The 17,601-nt window shown below is 42.2% G+C and overlaps 1 protein-coding gene across 1 annotated transcript in view; it reads left to right on the plus strand.

Annotated features, from left to right (window-relative positions):
• myo6a (myosin VIa) overlaps positions 1-17,601 on the plus strand; it is a 190,548-nt gene that overhangs the window by 48,572 nt on the left and 124,375 nt on the right. Inside the window, exons 8-10 of the mRNA XM_039781369.1 lie at positions 1,224-1,321; positions 2,714-2,878; positions 12,312-12,392. Coding sequence (XP_039637303.1) covers positions 1,224-1,321; positions 2,714-2,878; positions 12,312-12,392 — 344 coding nt within the window. The remainder of the gene's footprint in view (positions 1-1,223; positions 1,322-2,713; positions 2,879-12,311; positions 12,393-17,601) is intronic.

Consider the following 17,601-nt stretch of genomic DNA (forward strand, 5'->3'; position numbering starts at 1 on the left):
AATGACATTATACATAATTTTTGAGTTTGAAAAAAAAGCAGATATTATGAATTATTTTGACTAATACAATAGTTAAGATCCGAGGATGTTTGGTCGGGATGCTGTTTTGAAACCATTTAAACATTTTATATTTTTTTCAAAAGCCATGAAGTTAAATAAAACCAAAATTCAATGGAAGTAATCATTAATCTTACCTGCGAAGAACATGGATGCATGAATGTATATGTTATATGGGTTCCATACAACGTACATGCATGCATCCATGTTATTTTGGGGCAATTTGGTTGTTAAGAAACCCATATTTCTGATATAAAAACTTTGAAAACGGGTCAAATTTGACCCGAATACAACACAAGGGTTAAATGCTGTAACCGGCAGCCACAGACCGGGCTGCATGCTAACCCTATGTGGCAAATGTGCATCGTCAATTTGGTTCATTAAAAGTTCTGTTTTTGCTGCTGACAGGCTCAGATTAATATTCTAAGTGTCTGACAACATTATGGAAAGCATCCCTACAGAGATAGACATTTAAAACCTCTTTGAGTCCTTTCTGTTTAACCAGAAACAGCTCTGAAGTCGCTAGCTCTAAACCCACCAGACTCCATTTAAAAAAACAGTACTTTTAGCGTGTATAAAGCCAACATATTTTCACATGTAAATCAGTAAACTATGTGTTTATTTCAACCAAAACTAGAGTTGTGATGGTTGGAAAAGTGGAAAGATGACCCAGAACGTCTTTTCATGATTTTATTCTGTTTCTGTCGACTTTGAATGGAGTGCGTTTTACGATGCTAAAATTACTGTTTATTTACATGGAGTCTGGTGGGTTTAGCGAACGCAATTTCGCGGATGTTTTTATGTTTAAAAAAAGGATCTTACGGTTTAACAGAAAGATCAACCTCCTTAGAAAGCCTTTCCATAATGTTGTCAGACACTTAGAATATTAATCTGAGTCTGTCAGCGGCAAAACAAGCACTTTTGTGAAGGTAAATACAAGCTGCACAATTGTCCTATTGACTTACATTGTACATCTCTGCTGCCAACTTCAGCAATCTCACTTAATACTGGACCAATGTCAAAGATTGTTGTTCCCATCAGTCACTTAGACACAAACACATGGGTTAAAACCAGGTTAAAAAAACCAAAGCTACCCTTTAAGTTCTGTTAAAGTTTACGTGTTTCCTCTGTGTGAATTTTGTGTTTGCCCCTGTGTAACGCTGCAGCGAACCCGTTGCTGGAGGCTTTCGGAAACGCAAAAACCGTCCGGAACAACAACAGCAGTCGCTTCGGGAAGTTTGTGGAAATCCACTTTAACGAGAAGGTACTTTGTATATCTATATACAGCGTTATCAAAGAATAATAACAACTTTAATCTGCTTTGTTTGCCTCCTGAGTGCCCTCAAGATGAGTGTTTCACAAACACTGAAAAGCTATGAATTATATATGACGCCTAATAGCTTTGGTTGTTTTGCATCAACTGTTTATATTTATCTTCATGTGCACTTAATGAATATGTCTGCATTCATGAATAAACCCAATGAATCCCTGAATCATGGCAGATGCTTACGTAGCAAGAAACAAACCCTCGGTTTCTACACTTATGATCATGTTTTACTCTTTTTCTCTCTCTGTTGCAGACCTGCATAGATGCAATAAATCAGTCTTTTTCCATATAGTTCTTATACACACATTGTGACCCTTTAGTTTTGCTTGATTACACACTTTATTAACTGCAGTTTCCTCCATGCAAACCGGCGTGAAATGTGACATTCCTGCTATTGTATTGACATTTCTGTTTCCAGCCAAAGTACGTCACATCTTAAGAATAGAAGTAAAAGGATTTGAGGACGACATGCTCGGACAGACACTATTCATTCAAACTTTATTCATACTCGAATGATTGAGGGGGCGGCCCTCATTTACAAGGAAACAAAAACACAGCAACACAGAAGAGAAGCCACTAAAACTTTGATTTGATGAATAAATTAGGATAATAAGGATGCAAAAGAAAGTACAATTATGGAAAGCAATTGCAAGTAGAAGTTTACAGGTTTAAACCATAGACTGTTAGTCTACGGTTTAAACCCAGATTTCTAAATTGTCCAAAGGCACAAGTGAGCTGATTTTAAGGAAGTGCTGTAATTGGTTCCAGGAGTCGGGTGCACAAAAGTTAAAAAGCAGTTTTTGTTCAAGTTCAGACCGAGCTTTAAGGCTGCTTTAAGGCTGCTTTCAGACTGCCTGTGTCGGCCGTCTGCCGGTCCAGCAGAAACGCAGGTCTTTCCATTCATTTTCAATGGGGGTAGTGCGTGTAGGCCGCGGTGGGGGGGGCAGCAAATTAGTAAAATGTGCACACGCTATGCTTATTACACACACAGGGAAGCGCAGCAGCACACAAACATGCAAAAGATTACAAATAAAAATATTAGGGTGCAAATCCTCCATCATAACAACAATGCTCCAAGGTCCAAATGCGCCTGGCTTTTAAAGGGAATGGGAGCTGCTCTCTGATTGGTTGATTGCATGTTACGCCCAAAACACACCTCTGATTAATGAAGACACTAAGTACAACCCTTTAGAACCAGGCGCCCGGCGCACAGACCCTAAACGCACCTGCGCCAGGCGCTTCACGGAGTGTTAAAATAGTGATTGTTAAAATAGGGCCCGTAGTCAGTTGGTATTTCGGAGATTCAAATGTGCGTTTCTGTGTGCTCAGAATGCGGTGGTGGGCGGCTTCGTGTCGCACTACCTGCTGGAGAAGTCGAGGATCTGCCAACAGAGCAAAGAGGAGAGGAACTACCACATCTTCTACCGGCTGTGTGCCGGAGCCACCGAGGACATCCGGCAGAAGTTTCACCTCACCTCCCCGGACACGTTCAGGGTACGGACGCATCACACCTACACGGTCCAGCTGTACATCTGGAGTTTCATTAACGTGCGGACACACACAGACATAAATCAGTCAAACAGACACAGCAGAGATTTAAATATAGATGGAAACAGCCGATGATGGATGGACATATCAGATCACATCAGAGACTCCCTCCGTCAAGTAGAAGATGCTCTATCTTCTTCCTCTGTGCCATGAAGACACATCAATAAGCCACACACATGCGCCTTCATCCCCATCAACACACACACACACACACACACATTCACACGCACACACACTGTAGTTTATCTTGACTCAATCCTACACACACTGTCCTGCTGCCACAAATACTCACTGGAGAACGAAATGTAGATATATACTCAGCAAGAAAAGAAACGTCCTGTCACTTTCAGCTGCCTTTTATATTTTAAGCAAACTTAAAGTGATGGTTCGGAGTAATTTCACCCTAGGGTCCTTTGCACCATGACCTCGAGCCAAACACCCCCCCAGAAGATTTTTTCACCTGGGTTGAACATTGGGAGAGTTAGCGTTATCAGCTGAATAGCTTAGTGCAGGCGCTAATGGATCCCAGAGTGTATCTTGTACATTACCCCACTAATAATGCCCAAAATGATACCAAACTTCTACACTAGTATATATAGGTTATGTACTCATAAAACGATGGATTGGAAAGTTTGTAAGTACACCAGAAGTTTATTTAAATAACACTTGCCTGCTGGCTTCTGCTCTCTGCTGCTACCGGCAGTAAGACGAGTGCTTAGGGACCGTCTACAAATTACAACACCGAAAAGAGACCCAACAAAAGTATTTATTAAATGTCTGTAGCGGATCGCTTCCTGGACTCAAAAAGTTAGCTTGAGGTGCTCTTTGAATGGGATAATCATAATGTAGAAACCAATAAGGAAACTCCAAGGCTCTCTTTTAGAAAAATACTAAGCCTTTATTTATGGCTTGGTCATCATGAATCTTAAAGTACTCCGACGTGTTTCGGCATACAAGCCTTCGTCAGGGAGTCAATCAATTTCCATAACAGGAAGAGACCTTCTTATAAGCTTTCAAACAGACCAATCAACAAACACAACCAATCAAAAACCTCCCTTTTGGTAGAGGGAGGTTCAGAGTTGTAGGATTATAGAAAGACCACTAGATGTCCTCCTTGGTATTAAATAAACCAGTGTATTTGACTACAACCCAAGGTTACATTCAAAACATGCACAGCACAAATACAAAAAGAGAAAGAGAGAGACCCAACTGACAAATAAACAATGTGGTTTTAGACAATGTGATCTGTTTGAAAGCTTATAAGAAGGTCTCTTCCTGTTTTGGAAATTGATTGACTCCCTGACGAAGGCTTGTATGCCGAAACGCGTCGGAGTACTTTAAGATTTATGATGACCAAGCCATAAATAATCCCATCCAAAGAGCACCTCAAGCTAACTTTTTATAATAAAAGTATTTATTCATTTAACTTATTTTTTTAAAGTAAGTGCTGTAGTACAACTAGGAGACAAGTTATAATTGTGCTAAGGATACACTACCTTATTTAATCATTAAGTTAATAAATATTTTTGTTGTATCTCTTTTCGGTGTTGTAATTTGTAGACGTCCCCTAAGCACTCGTCTTACTGCCGGTAGCAGCAGAGAGCGGAAGCCAACAGGCAAGTGTTATTTAAATAAACTTCTGGTGTACTTACAAACTTTCCAATCCATCGTTTTATGAGAGCATAACCTATATGTACTAGTGTAGACGTTTGGTATCATTTTGGGCATTATTAGTGAGGTAATGTACAAGATACACTCTGGGATCCATTAGCCTCTGCGCTAAGCTATTCAGCTGATAATGCTACTCTACGCTAACTCTCCCAATGTTCGACCCAGGTGAAAAAAGCTTCTGGGGGGGTGTTTGGCTCGAGGTCATGGTGCAAAGGACCCTAGGGTGAAATTACTCCGAACCATCACTTTAACATATGCAAATATTTGCATGAACATTAAAAGATTTAACAACTAAGACATGAACTGAACAATTTTCACAGACATGCGACTAACAGAAATGGTGTCCCTGAACAAAGGGGGGGGTGATCAAAATCAAAAGTAGCCCTCAGTATGTGGTGTGGCCACCAGCTGTACTGTAGTGCTTCTCCTCCTCATGTACTGCACCAGACTGGCCAGTTCTTGCGGTTGTTGTTGCCATCCTGTACCTGTCCCGTAGGTGTGATATTCGGATGTACCGATCCTATGCAGGTGTTGTTACACGTGGTCTGCCACTGCGAGGACGATCAGCTGTGCTTCCTGTCTCCCTGTAGCGCTGTCTTAGGCGTCTCACAGTAGGGACATTGCAACGTATTGCCCTGGCCACGTCTGCTGTCCTCATGCCTCCTGGCTGGCACCATGCCTAAGGCACGTTCATGCAGATTAGCAGGGACCCTGGGCCTCTTTCTTTTGGTGTTTTTGAGAGTTCGTAGAAAGGTCTCTTTACTTTCCTAATTTTCTTTTAACTGTGACATTAATTGCCTGCCGCCTACAAGCTGTCACTGTCTTTTCGACCGTTCAACAGATGCATGTTCATTAATTGTTCATGGTTCGTTGAACAAGCATGGTTTATTTCATTAAATTGTGGATTCATTTCCGATTTTTCAACTCTGGAGAGCATTGGGAAAAGCTCTTATTTTGAAAAACTGCAGCAAAGTGTGGACGTACTCTTGCGATTTAAAAAAAAGAAAGAAAGGGAAAACCTACCTTCATACAAATTGTCAAATCCAACAAGTCATAATTTGTGCGAGCACTGTGTTTTTGAGCCACACCAAAGACAACATTGTCAGTTCTTCTGAGTCTAAATGAAACCAGTGTCGCTCTAGCATCTCCTGTTAGAGCGCCAACATTTTAGACCCATGAATTCTGAAATTACTTTTTCTTTAAATCCAGAAGGTTACTCTGTGTGTTTTTGAGCCACATCAAATCAAAGTTGACAGTTTTTCGGAGTCTAAATGAAACCAGTGTTTTAGGCACAAAGTCCCTCCAGCATCTCCTTTTTAGACCCATGAGTTCTGAAACAGAGCCTGGAAAAACCTACCAAACCCAATGTGTCAATCATGTGCGCGTGGATCAGACTTGTCATAGTGTGTTTTGAGGCGGAGTGAGAGTCCCGTACAGGAAATGGGAAACAACGCTGCCTCTATCGCTGCCACATGAAGATTTTAAGGGCGTTTTCACACATACCTCGTTTGGTCCGGACTTTCGGACTTTTTAGTTTGATCCGAACCAAAATTAAAGGTGTGAAACCTCCCCCGGACCACGGTCCGGATCAAAAGACCAAATTTTGGTCCGACAAAAAGAGGTGGTCTCGGTCCGGACCAAACTGAACCATGGTCCGGTTCGTTGATAGTGTGAAAGCATTTTTTGGATGGTTCGGACTTTCGGACCAAATACAGGAATCTCTGGCAGGCTCTCCTCGTGTTACAAGACCGGGGAAGCTCCTTTAAGGAACAGCTCGGTGCTTAGTGAGAGAGAGAGAGAGAGAGAGAGAGAGAGAGAGAGAGAGAGAGAGAGAGAGAGAGAGAGAGAGAGAGAGAGAGACACAGAGAGACACAGAGAGAGAGAGAGAGGGGAGAGAGGGAGAGAGAGGGGGGAGAGAGAGAGAGAGAGAGAGAGAGAGAGAGAGAGAGAGAGAGAGAGAGAGAGAGAGAGAGAGGGGAGAGAGAGAGAGAGAGAGACGGTAAATGCGCTCAGAGCAGACAGCTGTCAGCTATCAGAGCAGAGAATACATCAGCAGTTAATTTGTTAAGTGGTAGTAAATGTACAGTGTAGGTTTCAGTTTGTCTCTGAATAAATGCTCCAGAAAGAAAGTTCCCGTGTCTTGCATCTCAACATCACAACAAAACAAAAAGAGCCGCGGCAGTAGGGGAGAGCAGCGGTCAGTTGAATAGCCTAAACTCGGACCCAGAGAGAGGATACGAGAGGACGGGGAAGCCGTCAACAAACCAATCAGTTGTAAGTATCTGGAGACGCAGCTCACGTATGTGATGACGGCAGGACGTAGTTTTGTCACGTAGAGATCTGTAGTGCGCTTGCAAAACTGCAGTGTGAAACCAAAACTTACCGGATCAAATGTATACAATGTAACAAAAACTTGAACCTTGGTACGGACCTTGGTTCGGACTTTCATGTGTGAAAACGCCCTAAATCACCAAAACACAAGCACTAAACTGCCCGGGAGTTTGAGGAACAGCTGACTGTTTCCTCAGTTCCTCCTGCCGGTATCGGTACTGGTAGCGGTACAAATGTGAACGGTACCCAACCCTAATGAGCATACATTGGTGGCAGAGGGGGAATTAAACTCCTCATAGAGGGAATAAAGTGGGTGAGTCAGCAGAGGGCAGCACTGAGCCGTCTCTGAGCCCGGCAGCAGATCTTCATCACACACTCTGCACCATGATTATTACCCCTCCACTGTGTAAAGAGAGCAGAGGAGGAGTAAACATCCGTGTTTATCATCAGGTTTGTGTCCTGTGGAACATAAATTGTCCACCTCTAGTTACGTAGAGAGAACATCTACAGTAATGGCTGCAGTGGAAGTGGGTAATGCACAGATAATGGCTCTTTTATTTCTGCTGCTGCTCAAATACAAGAAGTATTGATCTTTGGCACAGCTCTTTAATTGAATCTGTGTGAAATGCTCCGAGAGAACGGCAAAGTTTACACTTTTAAAGTCCAGAAAGTAGATGGTTTCCAAGTACTTAAGAACCTTAAGAACTTTTATTAAATAAAGCCATAGTGATGTCGAGGGAGATTTAGGAGAAGGACAGAAGACAGACATGAAAGTGTCAGGAATTATATACACAATAATTGTGATTAACACATAACAACAATACAAATCCAGAAACCAGATGGTTCCAAGTCTCCGAAGAACCGTTTGAATTCTTTCGAAACAGATTTACAAGAAATAAATAATAAATTAATTTGATCCTTGAAGATAATTGATACAAATGGCTCTGCCTAAATCTGAACACAGAAATAAATCATTACAATAAACAGAAGTTGTAACCCTTCTGTTGTCCTCAGGTCAAATGGGACCCATTTTCAAAAAGTTTCTATATCAGAAATTTCTTTCTTTTAGCCAAATTAAAAAATAAATAGATAACGTGGATGGTTCCATACAATGCTCTTCACAAGTAAAATAAACGATCAGCGACCATGCGCGCCTTCCGTGCAGTGGTGTAGTCTAGCTTTTTGTAGTGAGTATACTGCATAGACTCGCCCGTCGACAGAGATGGCAAAAGTACTCACTTCCCGTACTTAAGTAGAAGTACAGATACTTGTGTTAAAAAATACTCTGGTAAAAGTAGAAGTACTGATTTAACTTCTTTACTTAAGTAAAAGTAACAAAGTACAGGCTTTGAAATGTACTTAAAGTATAAAAGTAAAAGTAGCCTTGCGAATGACAACCACTTTTTATGCAAAGCTACCTGGACCACACACGTTACTAGAGTGCAAGATGAGAAACTTCAGTGGACATAAAAACCAGGCTCTTTATATGCCATTGTCTACATTTTAAATGGATGTCTGCCAAACATCACATATATGATTATTGTGACAGAGACTGGGACTCCAGCTTAATAAGATTCTGACTAAGTAGCAAGATATGAATTCAATTGTGATTCTGTGTGAATTCACAGATCCAGTTTCTCTTTTTTAATCGTCCCCTTAACATTTAAAGGAATCTACATGTATGTGTTTGTGTGTGCTCAAATATAGAAAGAAAATAAAGGATACAATATGAATTACTAAACATTAATTAATTAATTAATTAAGAAGTTCCCCATACTTTTAGAGTTACACAGCACATTGGCCAGGAGTCATACTTGATGCCTCCTAGCCTATCTCAAACATCTCTCTCAGATAAGGCCAGGGATGATTGGTAATGTCTTGCTGCTTGTCTGCCTAATCTCTGGGATCTCTGTTTTCTTCATTTTCAATCATGTCGCCGTCCATACTACTAGTGCTAACGTTACCACCACCAAGCTGCAATTATTTGCCGCAAACGAATGCAGCCGAATCTGTCGAGTCGTCTTGTAGTGGTGCGTTACATGCAACGTAGCCTACAGTATATTCCCATCCAATTAGATTGAATTCGGTATTGATCACGTGAAAAATAATAACGGTAACTCCAGTGAAATTATTTGAAACTTGCTAGTGAGGACTAGATTAGGACCGTATTTAAAGCTGATGCTGGTTTCCAATTTCGCCAACTTTCCAGGTGTGTCTGTAAAACACGGACAGAGACAACTTCTCTCTTTTGATGCTTTACAAGCAACGTGAAACCTAGCTAACAGGTGAAGAACACAAACAACTAAATCACTAGCTAACCTACTTTAACTGTGCAGGAACTATAGACCAATACAACAACAGGCTTACATTAACTGACAACATAAGTTATACGACTTACAGTTCTCAAGGACGCACACACACCATCTCAACTGATTATCTGCCGGACAGCAGTCTCTTCTTTTTTCTCACTTTTTTCCGCTCGGGGGGCGCTGCGGTCCGCGCTATTCTCCGACATTACGACCTCTTGTACAAAACTAAAGTAACGAGCCAATTTTTAAAATGTAAGGAGTAGAAAGTACCGATATTCGTGTTAAAATGTAAGGAGTAAAAGTAAAAAGTCGCCACAAAAATAAATAGTAAAGTAAAGTAGAAATATCCGAAAAATCTACTTAAGTACAGTAACGAAGTATTTGTACTTCGTTACTTCCCATCTCTGCCCGTCGACAACCCCATACGTTTTTTGCAACGTTACCGCGTAAAGTATCGGTCTCATCTGGCTCATTTCCTGTAGTTTCTGTAACGTTAACGTCTGCTGCAGTGTCATCCGAAGCGGCAGGATAGATTCAGGGGCAGGCTTACCAAATCACTGAAAGAGTGTAGTTTAAATTCGCGCAGAGAATGACCGCCAACCAACTGTGTTGTTGTTCCTAGGCGACTCGCAACACTGACGGTGAATTTCTTAACGTAAGTGTGAAAAATCTCTCCCAAAACAGTAATCGTTACGTAGCGCTATCCTTGCGTTTTTGTGAGTGGGTGTGCTGAAATCCTTGACCTTTCCTATCGGGTATACTCCGTACCTGCTCTTAGAAAAGAGCCGAGTCATGCTCCACTTGTCTGTGTGGGGACTCTTCTGTCCTCACCTGCGTCACTGTCAGGCCCTAAAGTGCCTAAGCTCGCTCTGCGCTCTCTCCGCCAGAGCCCCCTCCTGCAACTTATTACTGAATGCCTGCCGCAGTCAGTCCCCCAGCTTCTAATAACTTCACATATCTATATCTATCATATGGGAAAGTACAAAAAGATCCAGGGTGTTCTTTTAGAAGAGCAGTCGAGGAACAAGTGCAACGGCCTTTATGAGCTCTTTAAGTTTACTTTGTAAGTCAGAGGGATCTGTGAGGGGGCGTTCAGGTCCCAAAAATGTCTTTTGATTCAAAGTGCAGAAAAGCTACGGGGACCATTGCAGGTAAAAAACATAACTACAGAGCCGGGGCAGAAGTTAATACTTGGTAAAATTAATAATTTTCTAGATTATAAACTCGTACATTTGTAAGAAAAAAAAACATAAAAATATTAAATATATTTTCTGAGGTAATAAAGTTATAAATTTGCGAGAAAAAAAGTCACAAATTCTCTGAGATTATATATAAAAAAAATCTCTGCGATTAAAGTCACAAGTTTACGAGAAAAGAAAGAGGAAAGGAATAGCAGGGGGGAAAAGGAAACCAGTATTAGGAAAGAAGGAAGCATGTCGAGAGGAAACCAAAAGTTGGAAAAGGGACAAAAGAACGAGGGGAAATAAAGAGGAAAAGATGGAGCCGAACCAAAGTAGAACACTTTTTAATTCATTACATTACAGGGCAACCATGAATAACACAAGTTACTAAGAGCGTTGGTTTGAACACTTTAAGTTAAGGTCGTGACACACCGACCAGACGGCCGACCCTCGGCAGAAAAGCCAGTGTGACTGATCAGTCTCCCCAAATTGGTCCAAAAAGTGCCTCGGAACACACCGAAGAGACGAGACGTAATACGTCTCCATAACAGCAGGTGGCGCTAATCTGTATTGGATCTGTAAAAATGAAAACCGGCAGCTGATTGGACGAAAGCGTCACGTGGGTCTGGCTTCTCCGGAAATTCAAAGCCAGACTGTCATGGCGGCTTGTTCAGAATATGATCTAATATTTTACTAAAATAGTTCACCGAAACTAGTGATGGTCAAATGAAGCTTCGCGAACCAGTGTCCTTACTTTCTGAGCTCACTAGATGGCACTCTCTGTTAAAAAAAAAAAAAAAAAGGTGAAATGAATGGCAATTCAATGGGTTTTCAAACCCTTTTTTGAACCGAGAGCGCCATCTAGTGAGCTCAGAAAGTAAGGACACTGGTTTGCGAAGCTTCATTTGACCATCACTAACCGAAACATGTTTCTGGAAACATTTGAAGAGAGAAATAGGCCGTGCAGTTGTTGAATCTGTCTTCATTTCAGCTCAACAAAGGTCAGTTTAAAAGATTTTCATCAGATTTTGAGAGAATCTAGTCCCGCTCGTCCCGCTCTCCCGTTTTCGGGTTAGCACTCCACCAATCAGATGGGTCATTTGAGTCCGACTGCCGGCAGTGCCCACCCCACCGATTATACATGTCAGGTCGGCCAAAATGAAGGCTGACGGCCCCTCGGATGTACGACGGCACGGATCACACCGAACAGACTCGAGTCACCGACCTCGCCAGACTGTCCGACGGCCGATTATCGGCTCGGTGTGTCTCGGGCTTTAGTTAGCTATCGCTCTATATCCTTCGAGTTCCACTTCCGGGATTGCTCTGGTGCTGCAGGAAATTCCACCGGCTGCATGTATTGTCGGTCCCCTTCCTCTTCCTCTGTGTTGGCGTTCTAACCTCTGGTGGATTTGTGAGGACTACGGTTAACTGCTCCTCAGATCTCTGCAGGGTAAATCCAGACAGCTAGCTAGACTATCTGTCCTATCTGAGTTTTCTGTCGCACGACTATTTTATAACGGCTCTGTACGGAGTTTAGCACCGCCCGTGACGATTCTGATTGGTTTAAAGGAATGCCATTAAACCAGAGCACGTTTTCCTCCCATCCCAGAATTCTATGTAGAGTAGCCAGACCTTCCTTCAGCACGCTTTGGAGGAGGGTCTGGCTATTTAGTTATCAGTTGTTCTTTACTACAAACCAAGTTAGTGCCAACGTTGTACTGTGACTGATGTAAGGGCGAATATTCACGAGTTCAAAAGGAAAATTTGCTGTGTTCCGAACACACCTTGAAGCCTCTGTATGCTTCAAGTCAAGTCTGTGTGTGAATCCTTGCTTTGTTCTCTTCCTGTTTGCTCATTTCTCTCTCTCTCTTTCTGTTTGTGTTGCAGTACCTGAACAGAGGATGCACTCGCTACTTTGCTTCCAAAGATACGGACAAACAGATCCTGCAGAATCGCAAGAGCACAGAGGTACAGTATGACTCAATTTCTCCTTTTCTGAACGCTATTCCACAGAATAAACAGATGAAGGAGTTCATTCAAACCCCAGAGCATTTTTTTTTATACAGAATAACAAGCTGTTATTGTGATTCTGTAGAACAAGGAAGAAGAACAGCGGGGTTGCATGTGAGTGCACATGTTAAATCCAGTTTATGAATTTTAAAGCAGAGATCTTCAACAGGGGGTCGTCAGAGTTACTGCAAGTAAGTTGTTTGTTTTCAGAAATTAAAATATGTCTGGAAAAATACATTGGATGGATTCAACATATTATGAGCAAAGATGAATGGGCCCATTCGAGAAAAAAAACACATTTAATTTGCACAACATTGATGAAATGCTTATTAGTAAGGTAGCCACAATGGTAGCCATCCACAGATACAGTCTACCTTAAAGCAGGGGTGTCAAACTCAGCTTCACTAAGGGCCACACTGTAAAAAAAGAATCACATTGAGGGCCAGACATGTGTTTTTTATTCACACGCTTTTATATCGAAAAAAACAAGAATGTGGGAAAAAGTGACAAAAACTTTGAGAAAAGAAATATTGGAAAAGGCGCTACTTTTGTTGCCTTTTCCGACATTTCTGGAACCTAAATTGATGTGAACCTAAATTGATGTGCGGACTGGATCAAAGTTTGCGAGGGTCCAGATTCGGCCTGCGGGCCTCGAGTTTGACACATGTTCCGTAAAGCTCGGCTTACCTTAAAACTTAAGGACTTACTTTGCCTTCCACATGTATGTTTAAACAATATATGCATATCCATTCATCCATTCTCATCCGTCTGGCCCCATGGCTGTAATTTACAGGGGGGGGAAACAACCTATTATTATTTCCTTTACATGAATAAAGACATTTGCACCATAACTTGATACAGAAAAGTGAAAATTTCAATTTTGCTCAAAAGTGGAGATCTGAACACCCCCCTCCCTCCCCAAAGTTACGCCCTTGTCTGGCCAGGTTTAAAATGCAACTAAATTTGTATACAACATATGTAATAGGGAGTCCCTGCTCTGTCTCTCTTTCCCCTAAGGGGGCCTTGGCCTAAAAGCATTAATACGGCTTTAAAGGTGGTTTTTTCTTCCTCCAGTGAGGATGCTGAACGAGATGTGTTTGTGTCCCGTGTGCTTCACTCTCCATCTGAGTTCCGAGCTCATGCAAACTTAAGAGCAGAGAAAAGCGAACCCCCTCTCGTCGCCCTGTGAGCTGTAACAAAAGGAAAACAATCGCTCTGCAAACTCCCATTAGCGCCCCCTTAACCCTGACTCAGCAGATTCAATGTAGATTTACAGCCTCCAGCTCGCAGCTTTTTTTCTCTCGGTGTGGGGGACAGTTTGCACCTTTCATTTACACCCAGCCACCTTCTCGGTTAACTCCCTGCTCACTTATCTGTTCACTCTTTTCACACTCTTTGTCCTTCTCTTTCACACCCTCGTTCTGTTTTCTCAGCGTCCTCATCTCCTCTGCTCAACAGATTTCTCGTTAGTCCATAATGCATACCAGGCACTAGAAGACTTTGAACAGACTCTGAACAGACTAAAGTCTGACACCATCTCACATCTGAAGACAATCATCTCACATCTAACGTTAGAGACTGTCATAAAATGTAAAGACTGGGGATCTTGCAGTGTCACACATTGCACGACTAGAACTATATACAGTATATGTTCAGAAAATTAGCTACAGATAGTGTTAGCTGGTAATTGCAGCTATAGTGCGTAGTTTCTGTCACTCCCGTGAGGAATTTTAAGTAATTACAACAAAACTGTCGGCGCGTCCACATGATACAAGCCTTCCGTGATCGCGCAGTTGCTAGTAGCCAAGGAGGACACGGAGGGTTAATAAAACATGATGGAGAGTTTCTGCGCGGGAAAGTCGCCGGACGCCCCAATCTTCTGAACATAGTCCTACTGAGAAATCCAGAGAGAGTTGTGTGGAGCGGATAGTCTTCATTAGCTTTGTAGCAGCTCATTTGGCAACGGCTTGAATGTAACGGACGTTCATTAATATCAAAGAGGTACGCACTAAAGCTTTAAGGGAAAGTCTGCCAATTAGTTTTTTCTTCTTTTTTTTTTCTTTCACAAATAGGCCAATTTTACTTGAATTGATGTATAATTTCAGATATACAGTCGACGTTGGGGGCTTAAAACACCATCGAGCTGTTTTAATCATCCGCCCGGCTGAGAGCCTCGGCGCTGCACAAAGACATCTAATGCGCTCCATTTATAAGAAAAGCTTGTCATGTGAAATGAGCTCCATCCTTTGCCCTCAGCCTTTGGATTAATTATGCACAAGTATTCCAATACAGCGGCTGTACATGGCTTTCCCCGCAGTGCAGAGTTATTAATTAAAAAGAAACACGAGATTCCTGTTCTACTCAAGTTGGTGGATAAATGGAAGAATCTTCTACCGAGATTCATAAATCCAATTATATAGATTCATAATTAAATTAGCTACTTTCTGTGAAACATAGAGGATTCGCTCTGCAAGTCTCTGCATTTTTGTCATCTTTTAATAATATATCACAATTTCCACACAGATTAAGCATATCTGTATCCTTGATTATATAATATTCAAGGATAATAGGATATATAATATTCAATATATTTCCATATAGAAGGCAAAAAAAAACCTGACGCTGGCTGTTACCGCAGGATTTCTTCTTGAAGTCTCGGCTAAAACTGCACACTAGTCTTTTTCGTTATTAAAATAAAAATCAACATTCAAGACGTAGACAGTAATTCACTGTTACGATAGCTAACATGTAAAAACATCACATGTGAACAGACATTTTTGTAGTTTAAAAAAAAAAAAACTTCTTGAAGGTACACATTTCTCTTACATCTTCCGTCTTTCCCGCGCAACAATATATTTGTTATTGTCCTCAAATATACCTGAGGTTTCTGAAAACAGTTTTTCAACACGATGAAAAAGTTGTTTTCCGTGTTTCATGACTCAGCATATCTCAGCTCCACCAACAGCTGTGACCGGAAGTTGACCGCTGTGCTGCCGCTTCTCTCTGGACTTAAACGGGGAACCGAGAATTCAGTTCAATTGTATTTTTAGCATCAAATTATAACCGCAGTTATCTCAAGACACTTTACAGATAGAGTAGGTCTAGAACACATTATATAATTTACAAAGATCTAACAGTTCAGTGTGGGTTGTTCTTGGGTTTTCTCCAACCAAATATTTGGCGGTCCAATCAGCGAACAGAGGGAGTGGCTGAGAACGATGACGTTGAGGTTCGGTAACCTTCGTTGAGTTCTGTAATGGCGGCGGAGAAAGATGCGAGCGAAGCCATTCGGTCCGTTGTGGCAATGCTGCCGAATATCCAGAAGTTAAAGCTCGAGCAAGAACAGTCTTTGCTGAGTTGTGTTGGGGGCCATGATGTGGTGGCCCTCCTCCCCCCACGGGGTTCGGGAACAGTTTGATTTTCCAGCTCACTCCGTTAGTGGTGAAGGAGTCGCGGCTAAGCGCGTGTGCGGCGCCGCTTCCACCCTTACGCACCAACGTGTCGATTGGTTCTGGCAGATCCAGAGTGGCTCTGGGCAGATCCAATAGTTTTAAACTTCAACAGAGTACCCGCCTTCAAGGAAGTTAACAAATGTCAATGGAGAGTGGCCAGACTCTCTGGACAAATGAAACGGACCAGAGTCTGGTAGGACCAGGCTAATGATGAACAGTGGCAATTATAGTATCAATAAAGGCAACAGAACTATGACTAGACAAAAATAGTAGCAGTGCAGGGCATAGCAGGGTGTAGAGCAGGACCACGGCAGCAGCTGCAGCCACGATCCGGGCGCCGCCACAATCCAAGGAAAACTGCTAGTCGAGAAAACATAAGGACTTAGTAACAAGCATTACTGAGACATGAATGCACACAGATGGAAAGAGAGAGGAGCTCAATGTGTCAGTCCCCCGGCAGTCTAAAACTATAGCAGCATAACTTAGAGCTGGTCTGAGGCAAACCTGAGCCAGCCTAAAAAGGGTTGGTAGCTGAATCTGACAACTATAAAGAGAAGCAGTGATGAATCGTGATGAGTGAAGAAATGGGAATCTGCTTTTTTCTGAAGTAGTAACTGTAAAGTTTAAGGAGCAGATTTCAGCGTGATGGTTCAGCAGATTGAAATGGGAGCCTGAGAAGAGTTTAGCGGCCTCGCCACAGGCCAGTTATCTTTGAAATAGTCTTAACGTCTCACTCTATTAGGTACACTTTGGCGGTAATTCTTACAGTCCAGGCCAGTTATCTTTGACTGCAATAATGTAGCGGAGAAATAAACTGTACAACTGCAATGACTCCAAATACATTTTACTTTTCCTACTTTTAGGAGTTGTTTTAAATTTGAATATAAACTTGTTTAATCAAATGTGTCAGATCTATTTAATGTCCTCAATGGCAAATATCAGTTGCTTTGCAGTCTATAAAACCTGTCTCCCTGATTCTTTTGTCTGAGATTTTCTTTAGTCGTTCATTTTTGGTGCTTTTTCATGCCAAATGACTTATTTCCAAAACACTTCTTAGCACTTCTGAGCATGCTACTTTGTGGAGAAACTCAGTTTTACAGATCTGTCGATTAAATCATCTAATCGATTAGTCGACGGGATCATACGAGTGTAAAGGCGCTGACACACCAACCCGATTATCGGCCGTCGGACAGAGGTCGGTGACTTGAGTCTGTTCGGTGTGTTCCCTGCCATCGTCGTTCATTTGGGCCGATTTGACGTGTTGAATCGGCCAGTGGGCAGTTGGACTCAGTGACCAATCTGATTGGTGGAGTGCTAACCTGGAAATGTCAAGTGGGTTGAGCGTGACTAAGCATTACATTAAATGACATTACATTTCTCGCTTAAAATGTTTTCAGAAACACGTTTCGGTGAACTATTTACTAGATCGTATTCCGAATGAGCCGCCATTATGGTCTGGCTTTGAAATTCGTGGATCCCACGTGACGCGTTCGTCCAATCAGCTGCCGGTTTTCATTTCTTGGGCGACAATACAGATTAGCGCCGCCTGCTGTTATGGAGATGTATTACGTCTCGCACACACGCAGAACGTACGCTCAAGTCGGCGTCGCTTCGGTGTGTTCCGAGGCACTTTTTGGACCAACTCGGGGAGGCAGTCAGTCCGACAGCCTTTTCTGCCGACGGCCGGCCCTCAGGTTGGTGTGTCAGAGCCTTTA

This window comes from Perca fluviatilis, chromosome 18 (genome assembly GCF_010015445.1).
Source record: "Perca fluviatilis chromosome 18, GENO_Pfluv_1.0, whole genome shotgun sequence".
NCBI lineage: Eukaryota > Metazoa > Chordata > Actinopteri > Perciformes > Percidae > Perca > Perca fluviatilis.